A 17412-nucleotide genomic window follows, 5' to 3' on the forward strand; every position below is an offset into this window, starting at 1 on the left:
AGGTTCCATATTTACTACGTCTCACGGTATTACCAGACTTTCTGTGTTCATCAGCGGAAGTGGCCATGTGTTAAGTCTATTACTTTGTTATTGAGGTTTTACAGTACACGGGTTATGTGGTTAATCTGCTGTCAGCTCGTAGCAGGAAAAGGAACGCTTGGCTAGAAAAGCCTTTGCCGGGAAATTGATGAAGTGCCAAAAATAAAGGAAAAGGTTCAACAGGAGATGTACCCCACTTGGATAAATGAAAGCTGTTTACACCTGATCCGGTTCACCCGGGTATAGTTTTGCTCAATATACTTTATGGTAAATGAGATTTCACTGGTTTAGACAGAGATGCTAAAATCATCCAATCAATGAGGAAATGTGTAGGTGAGGCGCACGGCGTGTCAGACGACTGTCAGCACATTATTCGTCCATTGACCTCTTGTTTATCATTTACCCTTTCATGAATTGTGACGGCTGCTACAAATTGTTTTCTATCTTGTTAGTTCCCACATCGGATTGCTGGGAAACAATCTTCTCTTCTCTTATCTCTAGTGTAGGCAATAAACAATATGAAAAATCTGATTTCTGTTTTCAGTCACTAGACAATAATCTCAAATTCACCAATTGTCAAGTAAATAACGTGAATCACTGTAACTACGAGGACTATAATCTAATGAAAAACAGTATATTAGCTAAAGCAAGTTTTCCAAAAAATAAATGTACCATTTATCCATTGAATAGGTGGTAAATATATTACCTATTTGGAGTTCCACCATGGGACCCCACCAATTCAGGAGACAGGGGTCACGAAGTTCGCTCGTTCGCCACTCAGTGGTGCACATGCTCGATCATCACTCTGTTCACTCCAATGAGTTTACATCAGCCCCACAGAAGTAAATGGGGCTGATAGTGAAGCATACTGTATACACCACCACTCCATTCAGGGGACAAAGAGCCATGAATCAGCAAAAACACAAGTGCGTGACCTCATCATCTCCCGCCTCAACTACTGCAACTTCCTTCTCTGTGGCCCTCCTTCCAACACTCCAATCTATCCTAAACTCTGTGGCATGATTAAACCACCTCTCCCCTCACTATTTCCTGGCCACGCCACTCTGCCAATCCCTTGACTGGCTTCCCACTGGACCAAAGACTACAGTTCAAAACACTAACCATGACATACAAAGCCATCCACAACCTGTCTCCTCCTTACATCTGTGACCTAGTCTCATGGTACTTACCCGCACGCAACCTCAGATCCTCACAAGATCTCCTTCTCTACTCCTCTCTTATCTCTTCTTCCCACAATCTCATACAAGATTTCTCCCGTGCCTCCACCATACTCTGGAATGCTCTACCCCAGCATATCAAACTCTCACCTACTATGGATAGCTTCAGAAAGAACCTTAATACCCATGTCTTCCAACAAGCATACAACCTGCTGTAACCCTCAGACCAGTACACCACTGCGCAACCAGCTCTCCCCCACCTACTCTATCCTCACCCATCCCCTGTAGACTGTGAGCCCTCATGGGCAGGGTGCTCACTCTTCCTGTACCAGTCTGGTTTTGTATTGTTCAGGATTGTTGTACTTTGTTTTATATACCCTTTTCACTTGTAAAGCGCAATGGAATAAATGGCGCTATAATAATAAATAATAATAATAATCATTTCCATTTGACAGACAGATAATATCTTGTCACCTATCTGGTAAAACATTTATCGAGTGGTAAAACCCTTTCAACAATTTTCGATTTACCAGTAGTAAATATTTATATTAATTGGTTACATTTGACAAATTTAGCAATAAGAAAATACACAGGTTTATCAATGACCACATTATCTTAAATGTCGATGGCCACCATTAGGATATGTCCCCACTTCATAGAGAATTACAGATGAGACTTTGCAAAATCTCATTCACATATTGCATAGAAAAATCATCAGTATAAATTGATCTGATATACAAATTATCAGTCCACAGTGTGTCAATTTACTCTGTAGACAGTAGGAAATATGAAAAACCCACACAATTTGGTGCCTTTTTGCCCCCACTGTATATATTTTGATGCTGATTTTCCACAGTGGATAATTGACAAATTGATGCACCCAAAAGTGCATTTCCTGCAATAAATATTTATTCATTGGGTATACTATACATGTCTCACTGGTGCAAGTCCAACATCCATCCCAAGAATAAGAGTGCCCAAACTTTAATGGTCAGCCAAGAGTTGACTAACTCACACCTTTTGTGAAATCTATCGGTTATGTAGAAATGGCTGGTACAGAAATTTTGGAATATCAATGGGAAGAGCAGAAACAGTGATTCATAGGAATGTTTTGAATCATATAAACATGGGGCGCCGCGGTGGCGTGGACCGGCTCAATGACCCCGGAGGTGTTGTTTAGGGAATATGAAAGGTATGATGACAGTTTATTTGTGACGCCACCTGTGGTATGCGTCAAGTTAGATGCTGCCGCTGCAGGATGGGGCTCCCCGGGGCAGATGGTGATGCAGCTTAGATGGTGTAGCTCTCCACAGGTAAAGCTGGGCCCCAGGGCGGATGTGGGTGGTAGTAGTAGTAGTCTATAATGGTAGGCGCAGGCGAATAACGGAGCGACACAGGGATGCGGTTTCAAGGTTTTTACTCACTGTAGCAGGTTCCAGGGTAATATAACATGCCAGTGACCGCCTTTGAAGTGCTGGGTTTCACTGTGATGGGCTCCAGCCGATCCCAGGTAGTTCGGAGGTCGAGTCCAGTGCACCTTTCCTAAGTGTCCCTTCCCTGGTCGTCTTCCTGCGCTTGCTTGGCCCTCCTGCCTTGCGCCCTCCCTCACTGAACCCTGTGCCAGTGCCCGTGGACCCTGTTGGGTGGTGTGAAGCTCTATCCCTTGGTCCTTTTGGGTCACCTTCCAGTGAATTTGTGTGCGGATATGGCTGCAGTGCCTGACGTCACCTCAGCCGCTGATGTTGCTAGTGGAGTACGTAGGTTCTTCTCCTCTAGCCTACGGACTAGTCCCTGTGTTGCGACCTAGTCCTTCCACCTGTAGATTATGTGTGGAACAAGGCTGCTCCTCACTGACTCCACACTTTACATTGTGTTCCCACTTGTACTATTGTGTTCCCACTCCTAGGACTTAACCCCCCAGGCTGGTTTCGGGTATAATCACGCCTTTGCCATGTCTGATGAGGTATTTCTGAGCCCTGGGTGTTGTGCTTTTGTGTGAACCGGTTGTGACCTTCTCCTTACCCAGGATGGAATACCACACCTCTAGATGAGGTGCGGTACCTCTGTGGCGACTGAAGCCTCAGGGGCGCCACAGCAGCAACCCCCTTACCTTGTCAAAATAAAAATTTGATGGTGAAAATATTGATTGGAGGCTGAAAAAACAATTTTAAATACCTATCATTGCTAGGTGAAGTTGATCCTTAAAGGGTTATTCCCAAAAGAACAGGTTGACATTTATCTTTTGGAAAGTGTCAGGCAGCTGAGGGGACAAGCGTGGTATATCAACATTCTGGCATGCAGATCTGTTCCTCATGTTTCTGGTGGTGCTCCGGCTCTATGGTGGGTATCTCCCGTAACTCTATGGTTACAGGGCGTGAGTCTCGCCTCCAGTGGGTGAGGTTGGCGTGAGGTCCTACAGTGCCTGTACCCTTCATTCCATGAGTCCTGCCTTGGGTCTTGGTGTGGTTAAGGGCTGCGATACCACTGTTTCCAGCACTGATGCTGTTCTGGGGTCCCGTAATGCCAGGTTCCACAGTATCAGCTGTCAGAGAACTTTGCGTGCCGTGTCTCCTGGGTCAGGAGTGTGGTGGGAAGCTCCCTCTTCTACGCCCTTCGTGCCCTGTTCTCAGTCTCTCTGGGTAGAGAGTGAAGATTGGGGGTTACTTCAACTTATTTCAGTTACTCTTTAGTGGTCTAGTTGGTAGCTTTTAGGGTAAATTTTCATGGGTTAATCTGTGGTCCTGGTTTTAGCTCTCTGGTTATTTTGCCTCTCACTAATTCTTATTTAACATTATTTTTTATTTGTTAGGTTTTACTTTGCCCTTATCTGTATTGTTACTGGGGAGTTTGACGTATCTGTGGCCAGTATGCCCATCCACCCCTCTTCAAAGGGAGTGGGTGAAAGGTATTCCGGACTCTAAAGCTGGTGTCACACTAAGCGACAGCGACAACGACGTCGCTGTTACGTCACCATTTTCGGTGACGTAACAGCGACCTTGTAAGTCGCTGTTATGATCGCTGCTTAGCTGTCAAACACAGCAGAAGCAGCGATCATAACGTCGCTGTGCTACATGTGCAGAGAGCAGGGAGCCGCGCTTAGCGCTGGCTCCTTGCTCTCCTAGGTACAGTACACATCGGGTTAATTAACCCGATGTGTGCTGCAGCTACATGTCACAGTGCAGAGAGCAAGGAGCCGCGCGCACTGCTTAGCGCTGGCTCCTTGCTCTCCTTGCTACAGTATACATCGGGTTAATTACCCGATGCATACTGCAGCCACATGTCACAGTGCAGAAGCCGGCACTGGCAGCAAGAGCGGAGGCTGGTAACCAGCGTAAACATCGGGTAACCAGGGAAAGGTCTTCCCTTGGTTACCCGATGTTTACGCTGGTTACAGCTTACCGCAGCTGCCAGTGCCGGCTCCTGATCGCTTCATTTCGTCGCTCTCTCGCTGTCACACACAGCGATGTGTGTGTCACAGCGGGAGAGTGACGACCAAAAAATGAAGCTGGACATTCAGCAACGACCGGCGACCTCACAGCAGGGGCCAGGTCGTTGCTGGATGTCACACACAGCGACAGCGACGGGACGTCGCTGCAACGTCACAGAAAATGGTGACGTAGCAGCGACGTCGTTGTCGTCGTCGTTATGTGTGACACCAGCTTAAAGGGTATACTTCCATGGGACAGTTTACACCAAATGTATCTGGCATACTTCTGTTGTTGGCTCACTGTCTGGTTATCTCATCACTACTTGAGTGTTACAGATAGAGGATGCATGGCTGATTGCTGGGGATCCCAGAGGTTAGACTTCAAGCAATTCAAGGCTCTGATGTGAACATGGCTCCGCAGAGTCCTGTTTTGAATGGAGCAGAAATGTGTATATTGGATCTCTGCTCCATCCATTGACTTACCTCGAAAATAAGCCCTAGCAGGATATTTCGGCCTTTTTGGAGTATGCTTATAATATAAGCCCTACTCCAAAAACATGCCCAAGTTACGGTTTATAATTTCCTGAAATAGGGCTTGTGCAGTCCTTTCAGGATATGTAACTTTTATTGCTGTATATTTAAAGTTGCGCACCTGCTGTTTCTGCAAAATTAATATTCACCTCTTCCCCTGCCCACCCCTCTGTGCCGGCATCATTGATTGGATGCAGTCAAACTGATATACTCACCCACTGTTAATACAAAATTAATATTCACCCCTTTCCCATATTCCACCCCACTCCTCTGTGCCTGCACCACTAATTAAGTGGCATAAAAACATGGCTGGATTGATTATTTTTCTCTATTAAATCCATACAATATTAAATAAAAATGTACCGCTGAGGCAGTGTTCACACGTAGCATAAATGTTGCGTTTGAATACCGTGGGTGGAAAGGAGAACAATCAAATCAATTTTGGAACAAATCAAGCCAGACATGTTAACATGTTATGTGAAGCAAGGATCACCAAGCACCAACTTGACTACTTTGGACACATCATACGAAGAGAAAAATCGCTGGAGAAGGACATCATGGTATGAAGAATAAAATGAACAAGGCGAAGAGGAAATCCAGAAATCCAATGGCTTTGTATAATCAAGATAACGGTGGAGAAGACCCTGGTGGACCTATATAGGCGGAGAAGACCCTGGTGGACCTATCTAGGTAGAGAAGACCCTGGTGGATCTAGCTAGGTGGAGAAGACCCTGGTGGACCTATCTAGGCAGAGAAGACCTGGTGGACCTATCTAGGCAGAGAAGACCCTGGCAGACCTATCTAGGCAGAGAAGACCCTGATGGACCTATCTAGGCTGCACAAGATCAATCTTCCTATAGACTTTTTATCCATCAAGGCACCATGGCTGGGATCGAGTTGAAGGCTGTTAAATAATAAGAAATAATACAATTTTTCTACTGCTTTTTTTCTGCACATTTTCTGAAGGTGTCTGCACCCTGTGAATAAATAATAATCTATTTGATTATTACGTGTTTGTTGTTTTTTTTTTTTTTTTAAATGCACGTTCCCCCTTGTTTGAAGCGTTTTTGGTGCAGATGTGAATTTGGGGTTTTAAGACTTTTTAAATAGCACAGAAAAACTTTGATTCTGAGCTTAAAAATTCAACTGAATTTTTTTTGTAGTTGTGTGTTTTTTAGGCTTCACATAGAAACCAATAGAAAAAAAGAAGCACTAAAATCTCACAGTACAAAAGTGTCTTTGAACATCCACTTTGCTTGGACATTAAATGTCGCTTTACACGCTACGAGATCGCTAAAGCGATCTTGTTGGGGTCACGGAATTTGTGACGCACATCCGGCCGCTTTAGCGATGTCGTTGCGTGTGACACCTATTAGCGATTTTGAATCGTTGCAAAAACGTTCAAAATCGCTAATCGGTGACATGCCCCCCTCTTCCCAAATATCGTTGCTGCTGTAGTAACAATATTGTTCCCCGTTTCTGCGGCAGCACACATCGCTCCGTGTGACACCGCAGGAACGAGGAACCTCTCCTGACCTGCCACACGCCAGCAATGAGGAAGGAAGGAGGTGGGCGGGATGTTCGTACCGCTCATCTCCGCCCCTCCGCTTTGATTGGGCGGCCGCTTAGTGACGTCGCTGTGACGCTGAACGAACTGCCCCCTTAAAAGGAGGCGGTTGGCCGGTCACAGCGACGTCGCAGGGTAGGTAAGTGCGTGTGACGCTGCCATAGCGATAATGTTCGCTACGGCAGCGATCACCACATATCGGCCGTACGATGGGGGCGGGTGCTATCACGCTGGACATTGCTAGCATCGGCTAGAGATGTCGCAGCATGTAAAGCGGCCTTTAGGCTGAGTTCACTTGTAACATAAATGCTGCTTTTATTTTTTTTTTTGCAGACATTCTGCTGTGCTTAACTGTCCAAGCAATGTGGATATGATTTCATGAAAAGACACTGCTGAATGTCTAAAGACGCTGCTGTATTATCAGTAGCAGATAATCACTAGAGGAATAGTAAAGCTGCTGCCATTTAGTCTGCCACATTCATGAGCTCAATATAACCCCGCTGTGACAACATGAATTCTGTCAGTGCCTAGCATGGGTTAAGTTTCTTAAAATAGAGGCAGACATGATGATAGTTTGTTTATAAATGGGGGATAAGCCCCTCATTGTTTCTACAAGACTCTTAAGGCCCCGTCACACTAAGCAACATCGCTAGCAACATCGCTGCTAACGAACAACTTTTGTGACGTTGCTAGCGATGTTGCTGTGTGTGACATCCAGCAACAACCTGGCCCCTGCTGTGAGGTCGTTGGTTGTTGCTGAATGTCCTGGGCCATTTTTTAGTTGTTGCTGTCCTGCTGTGAAGCACAGATCGCTGTGTGTGACAGCGAGACAGCAACAACTGAATGTGCAGGCAGCAGGAGCCGGCTTCTGCAGAGGCTGGTAACCAATGTAAACATCGGGTAACCAAGAAGCCCTGTCCTTGGTTACCCGATATTTACCTTTGATACCAGCCTCAGCCGCTCTCACTGTCAGTGCCGGCTCCTGCTCTGTACACATGTAGCTGCAGGACACATCGGGTTAATTAACCCGATGTGTGCTGTAGCTAGGAGAGCAAGGAGCCAGCGCTAAGCAGTGTGCGCTGCTCCCTGCTCTCTGCACATTAGCTGCAGCACACATCAGGTAATTAACCCCATGTGTGCTGTAACTAGGAGAGCAAGGAGCCAGCGCTCAGTGTGCGCTGCTCCCTGCTCTCTGCACATGTGGCTGGACACTGGTTGCTGGTGAGCTCACCAGCAACTCGTGTAGCGACGCTCCAGCGATCCCTGCCAGGTCAGGTTGCTGGTGGGATCGCTGGAGCGTCGCAGTGTGACATCTCACCAGCAACCTCCTAGCAACTTACCAGCGATCCCTATCGTTGTTGGGATCGCTGGTAAGTTGCTTAGTGTGACTGGACCTTTAAGGCCCAGTCACACACAACGACTTACCAGCTATCCTGACAACGATACTTCCTGATAGGGATCGCTGGTAAGTCGCTGGGAGGTCACTGGTGAGATGTCACATAGTCAGACCTTACCAACGACTCACTAACGATACAGGTTGCAGTAGCGACCTGTATAACGATCTCTGCTTTCATTGGGACCCTGTCACACAGTCTCAAACACAGCAATGTGTCCTGCCCAGCAGGAGATCGCCTTTGAAGAAAATGGTCCAGGACATTCAGCAATGACCGGCGACCTCACAGCAGGGGCCAGGTCGTTGCTGGATGTCACACACAGCGACATCGCTAGCAAGATCGCTGTTGCGTCACAAAACCGTGACTCAGCAGCAATGTCGCTAGCGATGTCGCTTAGGGGTGCTTCACACACAGCGAGCTCGCTGCCGAGATCGCTGCTGAGTCACGCTTTTTGTGACGCAGCAGTGACCTCATTAGCGATCTCGCTGTGTGTGACAATGAGCAGCGATCTGGCCCCTGCTGCGAGATCGCTGCTCGTTACACACAGCCCTGGTTCGTTTTCTTCAAAGCCGCTCTCCTGCTGTGACACACAGATCGCTGTGTGTGACAGCAAGAGAGCGACAAATGAAGCGAGCAGGGAGCAGGAGCCGGCGTCTGACAGCTGAGGTAAGCTGTATCCAAGATAAACATCGGGTAACCAAGGTGGTTACCCGATATTTACCTTAGTTACCAGCATCTGCAGCTCTCACGCTGCCTGTGCTGCCGGCTCCGGCTCTCTGCACATGTAGCTGCTGTACACATCGGGTTAATTAACCCGATGTGTACAGCAGCTAGGAGAGCAAGGAGCCAGCGCTAAGCAGTGTGCGCGGCTCCCTGCTCTCTGCACATGTAGCTGCATTACACATCGGGTTAATTAACCCGATGTGTACTGTAGCTATGGTAGGAGAGCAAGGAGCCAGCGCTCAGTGTGCGCGGCTCCCTGCTCCCTGCACACACAGCTGTGCGCTGGTAACTAATGTAAACATCGGGTAACCATACCCGATGTTTACCTTAGTTACCAGTCTCCGCAGCTTCCAGACGGCAGCTCCGTGCAAGCGCAGCGTCGCTTGCACGTCGCTGCTGGCTGGGGGCTGTTCACTGGTCGCTGGTGAGATCTGCCTGTTTGACAGCTCACCAGCGACCATGTAGCGATGCAGCAGCGATCCTGACCAGGTCAGATCGCTGGTCGGATCGCTGCTGCATCGCTAAGTGTGAAGGTACCCTTAGTGAGACGTAGCCTTTACGAGTCTGGTGTTAAAGTTCTTGTTGACTCATTTAATTTCCTTGGCCAGTGAAGGTCAGATACCCAGACAAATCAATTATGCGAACCTCCCATTGTATTACTATGTGTATTGCTAGATGTGATGTAACTTAGCTGTCTCTCCCTCGTCTCTGCCAGAGACCATTACTTCTAGGGATATTTTGTATACGGCTTGAAATCTAGCCAATAAGAGCCCAGTCTTAGGGGTGCTTCACACACAGCGAGCTCACTGCCGAGATCGCTGCTGAGTCACGCTTTTTGTGACGCAGCAGTGACCTCATTAGCGATCTCGCTGTGTGTGACAATGAGCAGCGATCTGGCCCCTGCTGCGAGATCGCTGCTCGTTACACACAGCCCTGGTTCGTTTTCTTCAAAGGCGCTCTCCCACTGTGACACACAGATCGCTGTGTGTGACAGCGAGAGAGCGACAAATGAAGCGAGCAGGGAGCAGGAGCCGGCGTCTGACAGCTGCGGTAAGCTGTAACCAAGATAAACATCGGGTAACCAAGGTGGTTACCCGATATTTACCTTAGTTACCAGCCTCTGCAGCTCTCACGCTGCCTGTGCTGCCGGCTCCGGCTCTCTGCACATGTAGCTGCTGTACACATCGGGTTAATTAACCCGATGTGTACAGCAGCTAGGAGAGCAAGGAGCCAGCGCTAAGCAGTGTGCGCGGCTCCCTGCTCTCTGCACATGTAGCTGCATTACACATCGGGTTAATTAACCCGATGTGTACTGTAGCTAGGAGAGCAAGGAGCCAGCGCTCAGTGTGCGCGGCTCCCTGCTCCCTGCACACACAGCTAAGCGGTGTGCGCTGGTAACTAATGTAAACATCGGGTAACCATACCCGATGTTTACCTTAGTTACCAGTCTCCGCAGCTTCCAGACAGCGGCTCCGTGCAAGCGCAGCGTCGCTTGCACGTCGCTGCTGGCTGGGGGCTGTTCACTGGTCGCTGGTGAGATCTGCCTGTTTGACAGCTCACCAGCGACCATGTAGCGATGCAGCAGCGATCCTGACCAGGTCAGATCGCTGGTCGGATCGCTGCTGCATCGCTAAGTGTGAAGGTACCCTTAAGCACAAACAGTGAAGACCCCAATGGTCTGAATGGAGAGCTCAGGAGTATAAGAAGGAGGACTGTACATTTCCCAGGTAGACTCTTGCTACATGATATCAATCTAGGACCTGCGGATACGATTGGCAAGCCATAACCGAACCTGGATTATAACACTTCATGGACTTCAGCAGCAAATGCAAGGATTCGGCTGAGATTTCAAAGACTACCTAAGATAGGAATCCAGCTTGGGATAATCTAGTCACCTGACTACAGGGTTTGCAGACCTCAGCCAGCTTCCTAAATCTGGCGTTATTCCATTCTCGGTGGGTGCCCGCCGAAAGTGGGGGTGCTGCTGGTTTGGAGTAAGTAGCCCTGGAAGCTCTGAGGAATGGACATTCTAATCCCTGGTGAGCCAGCAGAAGGGTGAGAAACTGTTGCTGGTTACATTTTGTGGTTTTGCTGGTTATGTGCCATATGCCGTTAATTGTTTGGGGATCCAATAAAGTCTTAATATTGTGATTTCCTCACCCTGTGTTTTCTGAGTAGTGTTCCACCCACGGTTAAGAAGGTCGGGCGTTCATTTAGGATGAGCCCTGGGTCATGCTGTCTTTCTAAAGGCGGCCGGGCCAGTGGACGAGAGCACCCACTGACCCCCGTGTCTCCAAACCCGTCCCTAGTACTGTATGACAGCTTTTAGCCTATGTACAGTATACACAGAAAGCTGCCAATCGATGGTGTGGGCGGGGTTAAGCAGAGGTCAGCATTCAGAGAAGTAGTAAATCTGCAGGAGATAAATCCGTGATTTTATCAAAACTATAGGAAGCAGCTCAAACTTGCTGATTGTGCACTGTAACATTTGTAAGATAGACTTTTTATGTTAAGGAGGTATAGGAAAGACAAAATGATAATACTTACTGTTGCCGCTGGTCCTGCAAATGCCAAGCAAAGCAACATAAGGAAGGGGATAGATTCTTGAGTAGGCTCAACGTAGGGCATACTAAGGCTTCTGTCGTAGCAGCTAAATCCTGAATGAACTGGCTTGAAGACATCTGTCAACTCCAGAAAGTAGAGACTCACCACTGATGAGGCCAGAATGGGCAGCTATAGTGAAGAAAAAAAAAATATATATATAAAAAAAAAATCAATGTATGTACCATGTATAGAAAACAAAGTAGTTAAGGATAGACATGCATGCATATAAAATATATTGCATATTTACAACTAAATATTGTGGAAAATGTAGCCAAATATATTCCTGAACATCCCTGCCTAATGTGCATTACCTGCTCGCTTAAAGGGATTGTTCGTGCTCATGATATTAATGACCTATCCTTAGAATAGATCACCAAAATCAAATCGGTGAAGGTCTCACCCCCTGCACCTCCACTTGTCACCTATTTTCAGCTTCCTTGATGACTGGAAGTATATAATGAGAAGAACCAGAACAACACATGAGTGCCGTAATAAATTGCAGAGCTGGAACAACCTGGCAGAGCCAAACAACATGGCACAGCCGAGCAAAGATGGCACAGCCGGACAAACATGGCACAGCCGGACAAACATGGCACAGCTGGACAAACATGGCAGAGTCGGACAAACATGGCCCAGCCGGACAAACATGGCACAGCCGGACAAACATGGCAGAGCTGGACAAACATGGCAGAGCCAGACAAACATGGCAGAGCTGGACAAACATGGCAGAGCCAGACAAACATGGCAGAGCTGGACAAACATGGCAGAGCCAGACAAACATGGCAGAGCCAGGCCCACATGGCACAGCCGGACAAACATGGCACAGCCGGACAAACATGGCAGAGCCAGAAAAACTCAAATGAATTCATCGTGCAGTGGCAGTTTAATGAGAACAGCATTTCATCTCTCATTGAATCCAACAGGAGCTGAGTATCAGTATTCTGCAACAGACACTACATGGTGAACTGTTCCGGCTCTGATCATTATCTGCACCCTTAAAAATAGGAACTTGAAACGACCCATTTAAAGTCCATTATTGACTACGGGGTCTTTGTTGAGGATAGAATGGTAACTGACTTATATTTGTACGACTCAAAATGGTGGCAGTCGTTTGTTTGATGTATTCATTTATGTCCACTTCTGATCACTGCGCACAGCATATGCAGAAGTGGATGGAGGAGAGCCAGGGAACATCTTGGGAAGTAGTCACATGGGTCAATAATATGACCTTAAAGAGGTTGTCCACTGCTTTTACACTGATGGCCTTCTTTAGGATAGGTCATCAATGTCTGATCAGAAAGGACCAGATGTTTTCGGTGCTATGTATATGAATTCAAAGATTTTAGGAATGTTACCATAAAGTAGATAATTTTAAATCCTTTATACACTCAAGGATCTTTGGGTACTCCAACGAGTCAGCTAGATTCAAGCCTTACGCCATCTACACAATGTGGATAATTGTCAGCTAAATGATAGTTTGGATGATCGTTCAGCCATCTGCTATCTCCCCTGACTCTCCCATACGGAGGAGCACTCAACCAGCCAAGCTTCTGTGTTCTCTACGAGAGAGCCACCAAAAGTGAAGTCTTATCTCTTAGAGAACAAAAGGATTGACAGTTCGAAATCTAACATGCCACTTCCTTCTGTCTTCTAACATCACCTTTTGGGGGACAGGCAAGATATATAAAAGATAGGGTCCGGCTCAACAAAATATAAGTGGGTGCTAGGAGGAAAAAAATCAGTAATCATAAAGGGTAACTCCAGCACTCAAGAAACAACAAATGGTCAAATAGAATTTTTATTTTTTTTATTTTTGATTGGTTGCAAAAAGGGGTACATCTCAACCCATGCAAAATGATGTTTCAGCATCTAGGAAGCCTTCATCAGGGTTTTACATCTAAGGCGTTGAGGGTTTAGGGCAATATCAGACTGTGCTCAGGGCGTCTGCAGTATGGGTAATGTGCCTGAGAATGCAGAGACAAATCATATGCCAGGTTAGAGGGGGGGTGCAGAGGATAGAGGAACAGTGTGCCTTCAGTGAGCACACCTGTGTTTATGGACAAAGTCCTAGGCAGTGGTGGCAGTGAAAGTGGCAGCAGCCTAGAGGCCTCATACACAATAGACTGTCGCCCGAACCCGTCAATATCAGCAGTTAGTCTAACCTGTATGGAGGTCTTTAAAGGGAACCTTTCACCGGATGTTTATAATACTCACCTAACGGTTGGTGAGGAGCAGAAAGGTCAGATTGGCGTCTCCATTCTCCAGGTCCTGCACCTCCTCTTTCGGTCAATTTTTGTCCTCCTTCTGAAGCTAGTGTGGATGACGTGTTCTATGTCATCTACACTAGCCGACATTGAGGTCCTGCGCAGGTGCACTTTGATCTGCCCTGAGCAGGGCAGATCAAAGCATTGTAGTGCGCTTGTGCAGGACCTCAATACCGGCTAGTGTAGATGATGTAAAAGGCGTCATCCACACTAGCTTCAGAAGGAGGACAAAGATGGCCAAAAGAGGAGGCGCGGGACCCGGATAATGGAGACGCCCATCCGACCCTTAGGTAAGTATTATAAACATCCGGTGACAGGTTCCCTTTAAGCTGCTTTCTAACATTTAACAAATTGAATGTATGGTTCAGCATTAATCTAGTTAAATAAAATCTGACTCTTGCTTTTAGTAACTGTTCAAAGGCTGGAAATAAAGAAAAAATGTTTTAATTTAACAATAATGTTTAGTTTTGCGTTTCAATAGCTACAACAAAGTATTTACATTTTTAAAGCAATAATTGCAGAATACATTGTGCAAGTAAAGTAACTAATAAGGAAAGGTATGCTATAAATAGCATTATATAACATATGGTATAAAAGTCTAAATCTTACAGACTTTTGATAGATCATAACTTAGCATAGGAAATACATTTTGTTATGTGTTTTTTATATGTGAGAGCATTCAAGTTGACTTTTTTTTTTGTAAAATTAGGCAACTGAATGGAAACATGTTACCCGACTGCACTCCTCTACTTGTATCCCCAAGGTTATGCCACATGTGGTTAAAATAGTGACCTCAGCTGCTCAGAGCATAAAAAATGTCATGAAAATATATTTTCCTTTCCCTATAGCCTAGAACGCTGCTAGAAAAATTATTTACTAATGCTCAAAAATATGTCATAAAGCAATGATAAAAAGATTTGCCTTGTCTGAGATGACAGATCATTGTTTAAAGAATTTATTTATTTGTAAAAAAAATGTATTATTAATGTATAAAAGACCCTTCAATTAGGTCATTGCTGAAATCAGCAATCAAATGGTTAAACAGACCAGGGGTACTTTGCACGCTGTGACATTGCTAGCCGATGATAGCGATGCCGAGCGCGATAGTACCCGCCCCCGTCGCACATGCGATATCTTGTGATAGCTGCCGTAGCGAACATTATCGCTACGGCAGCTTCACACGCACTTACCTGGTCTGCAACGTTGCTGTGACTGCCGAAGAATCCCTCATTCAAGGAGGCGGTGCGTTCGGCTTCACAGAGACGTCACCACGACGTCACTAAGCGGCCGGCCAATAGAAACGGAGGGGCGGAGATGAGCGGGATGTAAACATCCCGCCCACCTTCTCCCTTACGCATTGCCGATGGACGGCGGGCGCAGGTAAGGAGATGTTTGTCGTTCCTGCGGCTTCACACACAGTGATGTGTGGAGCTGCAGTAACGACAAACATCATACATGCGGACGCACCGACGTTATGAAAATGAACGACGTGACACAGATCACCGATTTTTGACTGTTTCACGCTCATTCATCTTCTCTCCTAGGCTTTACACGTTGCGACGTCGTTACCGGCGCCAGATGTGCGTCACTTTCGATTTGACCCCAACGATATCGCAGTAGCGATGTCGCAACGTGCAAAGTACCCCTTAGATTATAGAACATTAGAGTTGGAAGCGACTTCCAGGGTCATCGTGTCCAACCCCCTGCGAGTGCAGGATTCACTAAACCATCTCAGACAGATGTCTGTCCAGCCCGTTTGAAGACTTCCAATGAAGAAGAACCCACCACCTCTTGTGGAAGCCTGTTCCACTCATTGATCTTCCTCACCGTCAAAAAAGTTTTTTCAAATAATCTAATCTGTGTCTCCTCCTATTCAGTTTCTTAGCATTGCTTCTCATGTTTCCATGTGCAAATGAGTATAAGGAAGGAAGCTCCCTCTACATTGTGACAGCCCTTCAGATCTTTGTAGACAGCTATTAAGTTTCCCCTTAGCCTTCTATTTTGCAAACTAAACATTTCCAGATTCTTTAATTATTTCTCGTTGGACATTTTGCAGTCCTGGTCACTCTTCTCTGAACTTGCTCCAGTTTTTTTTATATCTATTTTAAAATGTGATGCCCAGAACTGGACACAGTATTCCAGATGAGATCTGACCAAAGAGGAGTAGAGGGCGATAATTACTTCATGTGCTCTCGACTCTATGCTTCTCTTAATACTTCCCAGAACTGTTTGTCTTTTTTTGCCGCTGCATTACACTGTTGACTCATGTGTAGTCTGTGTTTATTTGTATACCCAGATCTTTTTCACACTTGCTTAGTTCTATTCCTCCCATTCTGTAGATATTGTTTTCAATTTTCTTGCCCAGATGTAGAATTTTGCATTTCTCCCTGTTAAATGAATGCCATTCTATTAGTGGCTGCCTATTGTTCCAGCTTATCTAAGATCCTTCTGAATCCTTTCTCTCTCCACTTTTAGGGTACCGTCTCACTAAACGACGTACCAGCGATTCTGACCATGATATGACCTGGTCAGGATCGCTGGTGTGTCGCTATATGGTCGCTGATGAGCTGTCAATCAGGCAGATCTCACCAGCGACCAGCCACCAGAGACTCTGCACTTGGTAACCAGGGTAAACATCAGGTAACCAATCAAAGCCCTTTGCTTCGTTACCTGATATTTACCCTGGTTACCAGCATAAACCACTTAGCGCCGGCTCCCTGCACACGTAGCCAGGGTACACATTGGGTTACTAAGCAAAGCGCTTTGCTTAGCTACCCGATATTTACCTAGGCTATGTGTGCAAGGAGCCAGCGCTAAGCGGTGTACGCTGGTAACCAGGGTAAATATCGGGTAACCAAGCAAAGCGCTTTGCTTGGTTACCCAATATTTACCCTGGTTACCAGCATACATCGCTTAGCGCTGGCTCCCTGCACAATAGGCCAGGGTACACATTGGGTTACTAAGCAAAGCGCTTTGCTTAGCTACCCGATATTTACCCTGGCTACGTGTTCAGGAAGCCAGCGCTAAGTGGTGTACGCTGGTAACAAGGATAAATATCAGGTAACCAAGCAAAGCGTTTTGCTTAGTTATCCGATATTTACCCTGGTTACCAGCGTACGCTGCTTACACAGAGTCGGTGCTCGTTGGTCTCCCGCCATCAAACACGCCGCTGAATGTTGCACAGCGGGAGACCAACGAGCAAAAAATGAACCAGAACAGTGTGTAACGATCAGTGATATCACAGCAGGGGCCAGGTCGCTGCTTAGTGACACACACGGTGAGATCGCTGGTGAGGTCACTGGTACGTCACAAAACCTGTGACTCAGCAGCGATCTCGCTAGCGATCTTGCTATCTGAGAAGTACCCCTAATGTTAGCTAAAACTCCTAGCTTTGCATTATCTGCAAATTTGATTACTTTACCTACAGTTCCCTTATCTAGATTATTTATAAGAATGTTGGACAACACTGGGACCAAGACAAAGCCTTGGGCTACCACATTAGAAACACTCTTCTAACTACCACTATTTGAGTACGGTCACTGAGCCAGTTATGAATCCTTCTAAGTGTAGCCTTATCAATCCCATACTTAGTCATTTTTTCTAATAAAGATGGTATAAGATACTTTACTCACTCTAGCACCCTATAGGTTATTCTGAGATAAGACCATGTGGTACTGATGGCTTT

The 17412-nt window shown here is 46.4% G+C and overlaps 1 protein-coding gene across 3 annotated transcripts in view; it reads right to left on the reverse strand.

Annotated features, from left to right (window-relative positions):
* The window catches only part of PLPPR4 (phospholipid phosphatase related 4), a 196080-nt gene that overhangs the window by 71456 nt on the left and 107212 nt on the right, over window positions 1-17412 (reverse strand). For all 3 annotated transcript variants that reach the window (XM_075320075.1, XM_075320074.1, XM_075320073.1), the window contains one exon: window positions 11407-11592. In XM_075320075.1, the coding sequence (XP_075176190.1) occupies window positions 11407-11487 (81 nt within the window). In that variant the 5' untranslated portion in view covers window positions 11488-11592. The remainder of the gene's footprint in view (window positions 1-11406; window positions 11593-17412) is intronic.

The sequence above is a fragment of the Anomaloglossus baeobatrachus genome, chromosome 8 (assembly GCF_048569485.1).
Source record: "Anomaloglossus baeobatrachus isolate aAnoBae1 chromosome 8, aAnoBae1.hap1, whole genome shotgun sequence".
Classification (NCBI taxonomy): domain Eukaryota; kingdom Metazoa; phylum Chordata; class Amphibia; order Anura; family Aromobatidae; genus Anomaloglossus; species Anomaloglossus baeobatrachus.